General features: G+C 36.7%; 1 protein-coding gene across 1 annotated transcript; it reads left to right on the top strand.

Moving 5' to 3' along the window:
- The first annotated feature begins 4,133 nt into the window (after positions 1–4,133).
- Positions 4,134–9,403, top strand: LOC110452715. The gene is made up of 4 exons (XM_021501400.1): positions 4,134–4,163; positions 4,760–4,936; positions 5,828–6,197; positions 6,862–9,403. Exons 2-4 carry the CDS (start codon positions 4,775–4,777, stop codon positions 7,947–7,949), a joined length of 1,620 nt encoding a protein of 539 aa, XP_021357075.1. The 5' UTR covers positions 4,134–4,163; positions 4,760–4,774; the 3' UTR covers positions 7,950–9,403.
- Positions 9,404–11,728: the final 2,325 nt, after the last annotated feature.

Below are 11,728 nucleotides of genomic sequence, written 5' to 3'. Positions count from 1 at the left end.
GGAAACACTCATTTGCACGTCAGTTTGTCGCTGATACGACCATTTTGTCCATTTAGGCCTCATCAGTAGAAGTCAAAACAACGAAACATCATGTCCTAAATGTCCCAAAACTGATAAAAATACAGCGCGAAAGGAAAATTCACAACTTTGAGCTACATCAGATCATTTATTTTCTAACATTTACATGTTTACATGCTTCCAAACAACACAGAAAATGTACAGGGGATATAGAAAATATGTAAAATAAAAGTCACATGATGTACATAGAGTGACCTCCCCCTGTTATTAAGTTCGGAGTATCTATGTTCGGCACGATGCAATTGGAAAACTACTGAAACATCAATGAAATAATTATTAAAATTCAATGGATGTAAGAGTTTAGGTACATGTATTTTTGTGAGACGATCAACACAAGCGAATCTCCAAGGATCTAGTTAAGGATTCCCGTCTCTCCACCTAAAAATGTAATGAGGCATTGTTTTTTCTTCTACGGTATCGTTATTGCATAACCAAATCATTTCTGAACAAGAACCCATACCTTGCGGGAGTTTCTTCAGATTTTGTGGGAAATTATGAATTTTCTCTGTAATAAAAACTATGCATTCGAAACGTTATTCAAACGAAATCTATTCAAGGGAAGATAACAACCTTGTCGAAATGGTAATCATGGGCAGGTGACTCTAACACTGAAAACGACTGTGGAATTCTTTAGTGTTTTGCTCTGGCTTGGACGGGGATCCTTAAGGCGCACTTAGAATCCACATGAGTGTATTAATATTTTATATAAATGTAACTTAAATGACGTACGTGATTGTCAGGGTTCTCGTGTCAATTAATTGGTAGTAACTACACAGCTAACTTTGCATTAAAACAGTATTAATAAACAGGTAGGTCTTGTCAAAAATACATATATAATATATTTAGTTACATACGGCAATTATTTTTGGTCCAAACACATCCGCCGTTAATGATAGAACATTCCACCAACAGTTGTTCGTTACGTATTGACAAGGACAGACGGACAGGAGGAGAGGTTTTGTATGTCACGTGTACATACTGTTTATATTACACATTGTGTATGTTAATGTGTACGTATTGTACATCGTAACATTCGTGAACAAGGATTGCTGAGATCTTTACATTACTAGACTGCAGGTCTATATCAATAGAATAGAAATCCGAGAACACACCACATGTTACCAACCTGGGGACATGTAACAACGGGTTTAGCAGCCGGTTTCTCTTGCGTGTGATTCTGTAAAGCTTCCCATTCTGTTCCTAAACAAAATTAATATCATAATAAATGCAATTGAGCTAATCGAAGTTCAAAAAGCTATTGTCCTGGGATGTAATAATTTCATCATGCTATAGTTTCATAACTATTTCCCTGGCATGACCAATCAAAACATCACGTTCACATAATGACATCACACAACACGGACTAACCGTAACAGATGGGAGCTGGACGCAGCTAGTACTGCAGCAATAAATAACCACGGATACTAATTTGTGAACCGCTTTGAGACGACCTACGAACTAGGTTGTGATAAAGCGGTATATAAGAACCTCGAATTATTATTATAAGTAGTAGTAGTACTTGGCGTTGACCTCTCAGAGTGTTTGTCACTGATCACTGCACAATTGAAAGAACAGTATGGTTCTTGATAGTTGTTCAGAACTTTCAAAAGTAAGTATTAATTTTAAATGACTGTTCGGTGTGTATGGTACCAACATTTTTCCGGTATGGGATTTTGTAATCCACTACAACCAACTCTATTTCTGGCCATTTGACGAGGCGAACGTCACGTGTTTACAAACAAAAGCGTCGGGAAGGTTAACACAATAAAATGAGTCTACAGGCTTGGTGTACATCATAATAATAAAACAGTTACAGACTGAGCACTTCTGAAATTGTCATTGTATCGTCCCCCCAAGGCAAACCGCTTCCCAAGCTTCCCGCCTCGTGATATTACATAATACAGGTTGTGTTTTAGGGACACAATGAGCATTTCATTTCCTCGTGCCTAGTCTATAACTGTATCCTGGGGCTCAATGAACATCAGGAGATATTCGGGTTTGCTATGATACCATTTCCTGCCATGTTGGTTAATTATCAGAATTATCAAAATATAACTATCCAGTCAATAATAACCACCATACATAAAGTGAATACGCGTGGTTTAAACAAAACTGTTGTTTTATTTAAAATTATTTTTCATATACTATATAATTATTTTCCACTTTTCAACCGATGTTGATATATTTTGTTATTTTAATAAGATAAAAATACATCAATTAACAATTGTCATTGCTTTTATGGAAACAGGCAGCTCTACTGTCCCTATGTACTATTAAATACATGCGAGAGTTGTCTCTAACAGGACTCAGCTTGATTGTTACACACATAGTCAGACACATTGTGCAATACGTAATCGAATCGACGTTAATAGCCTAAAGTCCGTCGCTTGTTCTTCCCATCAGTCTCTGTAGAGAAATGAACGTACCGTGTAAACTAAAACATATAACCTACGTAGCGTTATAGAAATGTTATGTATCACATCCATTAACTGTTTGTGTGTGACGAGTACCAGACGTACCTTCATCAGACAAATGACAATTAAAGCGTATGTACACAAAGGTGTCGTATATGTACGAGAACAGGTATAAAACAAAGCGTAGCTGAATCGAACTGTTAGTTTGATTCGTCATTTCCTACATGTATTACAACTAAGCGTATCAAAAACAAGCTCAAATCATCCTTACTATTCAAACCCGTACATTTCATTTACTCAAGTGCTTCCTTTATCGACGATGTGGGATTGAAACAGGACACCATCAGACAATATCACATTACTAGATGGTATTTTCTTTGTACTTTAAGAAGTGGATATTTTGACGACAATTTGATGATACATGTATATGGAGTTCACATATCATCTACTGCTGCACTAAAGTATTGATGAGGTCATACATATTTGGTTAAGCTACTCTAATTACTTAATATGTCAACTATAAGAATTATGTTGACACTCTTTTATCTTCTATATATGTAGTAGAGTATTTTAATAAATAAATAAATCAGTTTTGATGTTGCGTTTTCGCCTTCTTACGTATATTTTCCTCAATGAACAATATAGCATAAATAATTCTAATAGGTGTAGTTATTTATCCTAACGCTTGTTTACTTTGGGGATGACTTTGTCCTATAGAATTGAGCTCATAGGACAGAGAGAGGGTATCTTACCACGGATGTGATGTCTGAACATGTAGATTACACCACGCCGTCCTTAGAGATAAGGCCATGTAGTAGTGGAGATGGAGGTATATCGGTATATATGCCGGAAATTGTTACAAAAAGAATCATAGTTTGATCTCTTGTCACATCCCAATTTCAATACAACAAGTACTCCAAATTTAAATCTTTTAAAGTCATTCAATGATGAAAAGGAGAACAAACGTTGTTAACAACAATATTGGATTAAGGGACTTAGTTAAGGGGTTTAGTAAAATAAAAACAAGTATTTGAGGCCGACTATGTCGTACCTCAATTGTTGCCGAAATTCAATGCTTAGAGCGGCTAAGTTGCTCATTTAGCCGGTAGTACCCTACCGGAAATCAGGCCTCGAACCGAGCACGAGACAAGTCATTTCAAGGAATGTCAACAAATTTTGTTTTCGAAATTATCTCGTGACATAGCTGACAATATATAATGGAATCAAAATAAACCCTTAATCTCCGACTTCCTTTTAATCAAATCCAGTGACGTCACGCTCTGCCTTTTGGGGTGCGCCTTCTCAGGGCCATTCACCTTGTTGATGATTGTCTGTTAGAATGACTCTGTGGAAACATCATACTCAAACTGGCTCAAATGTAAACAAATCTCTTCTTATTCCTACGTTCCCGGATAGAAACAGAGGAATCTATAAGTCCATTAATTTTAGAGAATGGACATTTGGTTGAAATGTTGTCACTTTAAAGTAAACAAATAATGGCCAGTGCTTAACTCCTTGACACGCGAAATGTCCGATAATTTTAATATAAATACCACTTTGTACCCGTGAGAGACTGTTTACGTATAAATAAATCGAGGACAAGATTGGAGACCATATATCAAACGTGTCAGTGGAGGAACGTCGCAAACACACTTTGGTTTCAGAAATAAGGTAGGGAAAGACTGCGATATTTTTTTGTATTTATATGATTTTGATATACACTTTTTATACTTATTATTTATTAATTCTATAATACAGTGTATTATCTATTAGTAAATAGTACCTATGTTGATTTATTTTATTAAGAGTCGGTTATCGTGGGATATAGAGCACTAACACTATACAATGCGCATGCTCACGATGGTTACATTTCAAAAGCAAAGGCAAGGTGTAAACTTAGAGATTAGCAATTTACATTAACTATTCTAATACAGAAATGAACGTTATATATCTTTTATACGTAACACAAATTTGCTATCCATAAACAAGTTGAGATAATTGACATTTTTGGTATACTATAAAGGTTATAGGTTCTGATTATTATTCCCGCTACCTACCTACTGAATAATTTGCACAATATCGTCGATCATAACAGATTGCGCCAATATTATATATTTAATCTTTTTAGCTGGTTTTGTATAATTGAAGGTTGAAAATAATGTTGAAACAACAGAAACGTTGCACTTTATACATCATAGTGTTTGAAAGTTATATATGTTTTATAATTATGCGATATTTAATATAATATTTGGTTAACATATATCCAGATTTACAAAGACAGAATGCGCGGGATTTGTATGTTTTGGACCCTTGCCCTGTGTATTGCTGAGGTCAGAGGTCATGGGAGGTTGTTGGAGCCCCCATCACGTGCCAGTATGTGGAGACTTGGGTTCGACTCCCCAAAAAACTACAACGACAATCAACTGTTCTGTGGAGGCTTTTACGTAAGTTTTGTTCTCAAGTCAAGTGATGTCGCACGTCTATTTAAGTCTATACCTGGTATGTCAACTGACATCAGGGATAAATATATATGAATACAAAGGTTCTAATGCTCCTAGCAGACCTATTAGTTTTATCATCCCTACGAGTTGTTTATGCCCCCATATTTGCTATGTATTTCATTCCTTTTGAACGATGTTCTATTCCCTTCTTCTAGTCAGTACTCATTATTTAACAGTGTAAATATTGTGTATTTACGTCAGGCGTTGTGACGTCAAAAATCTACATTTTCGAGTTATGAAAATTTCGAAATTGTAACCCTATACTTTGGTCGATATCCACTCTCGTTGGTCAGTTCCCAAGTTAACTTTCTCACTTAAATTTAGAGAGGTACATTGTACAGTATAAACATGAAATGAGGCAGATCTGAAAGTAGTTTGCATTTGCTATTTCGCCATTTCGCGAGGTGTTGGATATAATGAAGCTACCATATGATATATTTGAAATGGACTAAATTCCTTTTACTGCCCAAACTCGAAAACACCTATTTCTATTTCAAAATAAAGCACTGTTTCTCTTGATCTTGTATGTTTTATGTTAAAATCCTCTGTTATTCCGTTTGTATTTGCTATGCGCTCTTGACTTGTGTGTTCCTGATGTTTCATTGTATTACTGAGTAGATTGTTGTCATATTGCAGAAGATTACTATGGGAATTTTGGTCGGGTCGTAGGATTTCACTTAAGTTCCATATGAAATCCAACAAGTATATTGAAATCATCAAATGCCCATTTTGCAATATAAGGACGGTTTGTCGAATGACCCATAATGTGTTATTCAATGTATAATTTAAATTAATTATGCTTATCAGATGTGTTAATCATATTTTGTTCTTCAGCGCCAGTGGTCTTTAAACGGTGGGAAGTGTGGTGTTTGTGGAGACCCTTGGAATGGACCACGTGAACATGAGGCTGGAGGAAAATATGCCACCGGAAAGATTACTAGAAGCTATACAGAGGGAGCCACTATCGACATTGAGATTCAGGTTACTGCATCACATCACGGATTCTTTGAGTTCAGACTGTGTCCGAATAACGACCCTACTAAAGCTGTCACCCAGGAGTGTCTGGACCGGTATTTGCTGCACCAACAGGACGGCAAAACTAGGGTCATTGAGGTTGGGCGTGCGCAGATGTACCGGACACAACTAGTACTTCCAGACGGGGTCACCTGCTCACAGTGTCTCCTCCAATGGAAATGGAACACAGGTAGGACTGTATGATGTGAAAATGATGCCTGTCATCCTAGTGGCGAATGTCTGTACATGTCAGATCTTTCTAGAAGACGAGTATGTTTTTGCATCAACTACATATAGGACAAATATGTGCTACATATCATATAAATAAATATAAAAAATGTAAGAAAAATATTATCTTCTCCTATATATCCACTATGCGCATGATTACTTGTTATTCGTTTGTGCTCAAGTGTAATGCCTGTCAAGTGCTGCAAAATTCAATGCAGTTTTGTATGCATGCCAAATTACATTTCTCAATGAAAAAAACACATCTATTGTTATTTGCAAACGTGTTTGTATGAAAGAAAACATACATTCTACAACGTTTGCATAATTAAACGTTATATACTCCTAAACATTATTAACTATTCAAATACATTATTTGATCTTAATGAGATGTGTTTTTATATATAGAAATACATATCATCTTATATACATAAACATTGACATGAACAATATGCCGTGTTCCTATGCAGAACGTGTTATGATATGCATTGTATAAATAAAACTTAATGCAATACTGTCATCACTTAGGTCATATCATGAATCAAAATGAAAAATGCATTATTATTTTACCAATACATTTCCTCGGATATATACCCTTGACTTGTTACTAGTGTCGGTTCTTGTTGCAGGAAACTCGTACGGATGTGACAAAAGACGTTGCTGTAAGGGATGTGGTCCACAGGAACAGTTCTACGGCTGTTCTGATATCAGTATTGCGGCCAAATCATCTCAAAGTAGCAGCGAGAATACGGACGAGAGTCAAAACGAAAGTGCTTTAACAAATGGAGGCCTAGGTGAGATTTCCGGGGGTCAGGCACATCAGTCAAACCCCCACTACAGTGGTCAGATAGCACCAAATCAATTCGTAGGGGGTCATCAACATAATCCGTCATCACTTCAGGCTATTCACGGGTTTCTGCCGATAAATGTGGCCCATTCTCAGTTACACCGACCCAACGGACAAGTAGCCAGTCATCATATGCAACAGTCAAACTCAGGTCCTGTTTCCCAGGGCCAATCAAGCATTCCTCAACAGTCAAACCCAGGTCCTGTATCCCAAGGCCAAGCTAGCATTCCTCAATTGCCACAGGGTGGCCAATCACACTTTGTCCCAATACACCAGGGTCCCGCGCTCACTCCTATTCAAGGTTCAGCACACAAACCTCAGCATTTAGTCCACGGATTCTTGCCAATAAATGTCGGAGTTCAGCACGTCAATGGACATTTACCTGGCAGCCCCGTTCAGCATGTTCCCAGTCAGGACCATCATTTAAATACTGGGCATCAGCTCACCAGCCAGAGCGGGCCTTCACACGGGTCTCTGCTCTCAATGCTCGGTTATGTACCACATAATGTTGGGACTGACTTTTTACCGCACCACCAAGCTCCTCAGCACGCCACCGCAGAACAACACCATATCGATAACCAACACGCGTCGACTAGCGAACACGGATCTGTTCTAGCTCAACAGTCAGCTGCTGGACACATGTCTTTACAGGCTGTTCATGGCTTTCTTCCTATCAATGTGATGCATGGCAGTCACACCATCCAGAGTCACCAGGCTAGTTCGGCCGGAAGTGGAAGTGATCCACAGCCATGCAGAGCTACGCCCCAGTATAGAGCCGCGTACCCTATGGCGGATCAGTACTGCCTGGCTAAATGTCGACAAGGGCAATGTCCGCCCACCCAGTACTGTCTAGACTCGTGTAGACATTGAAAGTCATCTTATCTCCTCTTTTCCCCTATCCCTTCCGACAATCTGTCTCAAATAGCAACTGGCGCTAAAATCAACAGGCAATAGTATTGCCTGTTGTTAATCTCTTTTGCAATCTTATTTCATTGTGACGTATTGATCAAATTTAATCGAAATTCACAAAAGGGAAGAATGATGTATAACCTTTGTGACATTTTTTCTGATTGGAAATTAAAAATACATTTCGATACGCGATTAACTTTCCTTGCGAAAACCAAGACCCTTGTAAAGACTTTGTGTTTTTTTCGGACTTATTTCAATATAGTAAGTCGCGATCATTTTGATTTCGAAAATAGGCATGGACCGAACATATAGTTCATACGTCACGTGGTTTACATCCGGTATAACAGTTATTTTTCGCGAGATAGGAATGTTTTTTATTTAATTTCAAGTGTTAACATAATCTGCGGATTCTAAATCCGTACTCCTCCTCCTGTCGCGTATCATTTACCGTCGTGTATCATTTACCGTCGTGTATCATTTACCGTCGTGAATCATTTACCGTCGTGTATCATTTACCGTCGTGAATCGGTCAACAGAGCAGCACGAAGAAAACAGAGGGCGAATTGGTCAGGATGGAATAGTGTAAAGGCTTCTTTGAAAACACTATGTAGTAGTTTGTCAATTTATGTGTAAGTCTTTGATTTCATTCAGGGTTCATATTTTTACAGAAGTAATAGCAAATGTTTTCAATCGCGTCCGGTCAGTACATTCCATCCATTTTAGTGGTATTAATTTGATGTTTACATTTGTATTTATTTATTAATTGGAGACAGTCTAATGGTATGAGAATGACAGTTACTGGTCTGCATATGGCTGGTATATATGGTATTATACCATTCACTAGGCAACCAGTCACCCGTATCCCAATTATATGACAACAATATTGTATATATCTTAATCATATCCTCTCATTGTAACATGTTACGTCAGAGTAGGTGTCCTGTACAGACGAGTGTGTGGTAGTACTATCACAGCATATAACAGACCAATCACGTGACACTATACAATAATAAATGGAATGCTAACATACCGTATGACCTTGTATGTTTGAGTGTGTGGTAGTTCTATCACAGTATATATCAGACCAATCACGTGACACTATACAATAATAAATGAAGTGCTTACATACCGTATCACCTTGTATGTTTGAGTGTGTGGTAGTACTATCACAATATATAACAGACCAATCACGTGATACTATACAATAATAAATGAAGTGCTAACATACCGTATCACCTTGTATGTTTGAGTGTGTGGTAGTATATCACAGTATATAACAGACTAATCACGTGACACTATACAATAATAAATGAAGTGCTAACATACTTTATGACCTTGTATGTTTGAGTGTGTGAAGTTTATGTCCAGTTAATGTTTTTTTGTACAAGTTGGATTTATTTATAATAAAACACGTCCGTTAGTTTATTACTGGTTGTGGTGTTTTAGTGTCCAGGTAACAAGATAAAGTAAAGGCATGCCATTGATTTCCATGTTAACATTTCGGACTCTGCGCATCAATATTTACAGATATTAATTACCAGTATTAATAAAAGCTTGTGCGTCATCAATTGTTTGAAGACACAGAAGGTTCCAAAGTGATATATATCCATAATTTCTAACATCTGATGAAACTTCAGCCAAACTGAACAATTGTCACAATAAAATAAAATAAAAACCAAGAGAGACTTGAATGGGAGGTGAGACGCTCACAAAACCAAACCAGATTTCCGCTATTACCGGGCGAAACAGTTTATTTTGAGATAAAATATATAACGATAGTATTTTTGGCCTCATTAGTCGTTATACCGAGACGACTTTTAAGAACCTTAATGTAACAGACCTAAATATATCATTAGTGAAAATATATAGGGACAATGCAAAGTCCATATTGTCCCAAACTTAATTGAACAATTATTTATTTACCCCCTGTCTTTATCAATTAAGAATCCCTTCATTAACCATGTTCATTCTAATGCACTTGTAAGCTTGAACATTGTTAATCGACTTACCAAAATGAATTACAGAAATAGAAAAAGTACACGGTAAATTGTCTAAAACCGTGAAATCATGAAATCTTTTCGTCCTGTCCTCAAGCATTGCCATCTTATCTCGGAATATTGTCAATAAATAACCAGGATTTGTAAACATTATACAATGTAAAGTCATCTGGATTTAGGCTGCAATGAACACAGAGAACAGGTGAAATCTGCACTCATGAAATGTTCAATAATTTGTCTCCAAGAACAATCAGTGAACACCCTCGTCGCTTTATTACCCCTGCCTATGTCTCAGGAGAATGCCTATAACGTCTATTTTCCTAACAGGATACTGAAGTTAAAACCTTTGGCGATTCTTTGACTCCATATGAATCAAATCTTCAAACATTTTTTGTTTGCTTGTTGGTTTTTTGGGTTGTTTTTTTTCTAGTTTAGCAATGTTGTACTTAGAGAATGCATAACCTATTATTTAGTTCACAACATCCATCTAAATATATAAATAAATCACTTTTGTAAAAACTAACAATTATCCAGTAAGATATAGATGTCTGAATACGGATTTACACTGTAAAGAAAGTAATTGGCGCTTTTTTGTGATTTAAAAAAAAATATCTAGATCTTTTTTTAAAGAATCTCCGATTTCAAGAAAAGGCGATGGTGACAAGAATAGCGATGTATCAACTGCAGAAAGACGAGAGGCTGATTCAACAATATAATTTGTTTAAACGAATCTTGAAGAACCCTTGCCGACCCACCAATGGAAATTATTGAAATTTTAACTTCTCTGAGATAATTAACTCCATAAACGAGTGTACACAATACCAGACTATTTTACCAAAACCATCAAAAAGCTATACCTAATCCTATCAAAGTCCTTGATTATGGATATGAACAATGCAAGTTGATGTACTATAAATTGACTATTTATGAAAATCAGAATGTAAAATGATGATTTTTCTTATAATTTCCGAAAACTTTAATAGCATTGGAGAATAGAGAAATCGTCCTACTGTAAGGAGAATGTCGTCACTCATTTAAGCAAATGCCTGACATCGTCCAATTTCCAATGTCTGCATGTAAGATTTAGTTAAAGGGTACAATTGAATGATATTTCAAGTTCAGTACGGTTTTCAAGGAATCGCACAACTAAATCATTTACTATATGTTATTTCAAAGCTTTTGAGCTAATACAATGTAGCTTTTATATTTGAAGTTCAACACTAGTGACAACTGTCTAGATTCATATATTCATACCTGACAAAGGCTTCAAAGGGCATTTTTGGCGGGTTTAATTAAGCATTGAACTGTTTTTGTATAGTATTTATGATCTATTTGAATGACACAGCTTTGCAAGCAAACAACATAATGCGCGCTAACTTTTGGAAGTTAATTCGAACTTTTCTCTTTGCTCATTTTGTTAACAATGCAGGCGTGAATTTATTTGTTGATTGTATGGGAACCTGACAACAGTCGGTAGATTATATAACACCCTCGTTATTTGACATGTCGTCAGAAACTGAGGAATTAACCGTGGATGCGAGACGCGTGAAACTGATAGCGTTTGAAGTGAGTGATCTTGCGACGGAGCACAGGTTCGTTACAAATGTCTGAAATGTTTATGTGTGCTGTGACTCATATCAGTAGGTCTGTAACATATGTGTCAGTAGGTCTATAGAATATGTGTATTTCAGACATTTGTATCGAACCCCAGTTGATCAGTGCAGTGTAACAGACGATATTTCT

Source organism: Mizuhopecten yessoensis, unplaced genomic scaffold, assembly GCF_002113885.1.
Source record: "Mizuhopecten yessoensis strain PY_sf001 unplaced genomic scaffold, ASM211388v2 scaffold83, whole genome shotgun sequence".
Taxonomy (NCBI): Eukaryota; Metazoa; Mollusca; class Bivalvia; order Pectinida; family Pectinidae; genus Mizuhopecten; species Mizuhopecten yessoensis.
The sequence above is the reverse complement of the archived record's forward strand: the minus strand, read 5'-3'. Positions and strand labels throughout refer to the sequence as shown.

Bases quoted from the DNA above. Each gene is read 5' to 3' on its own strand.
- LOC110452715 (XM_021501400.1), top strand. From the start codon at position 4,775: ATGCGCGGGATTTGTATGTTTTGGACCCTTGCCCTGTGTATTGCTGAG. The intron at 4,937-5,827 runs GTAAGTTTTGTT...TTTGTTCTTCAG, and splicing joins TGTTCTGTGGAGGCTTTTAC to CGCCAGTGGTCTTTAAACGG. The intron at 6,198-6,861 runs GTAGGACTGTAT...TTCTTGTTGCAG, and splicing joins CCAATGGAAATGGAACACAG to GAAACTCGTACGGATGTGAC.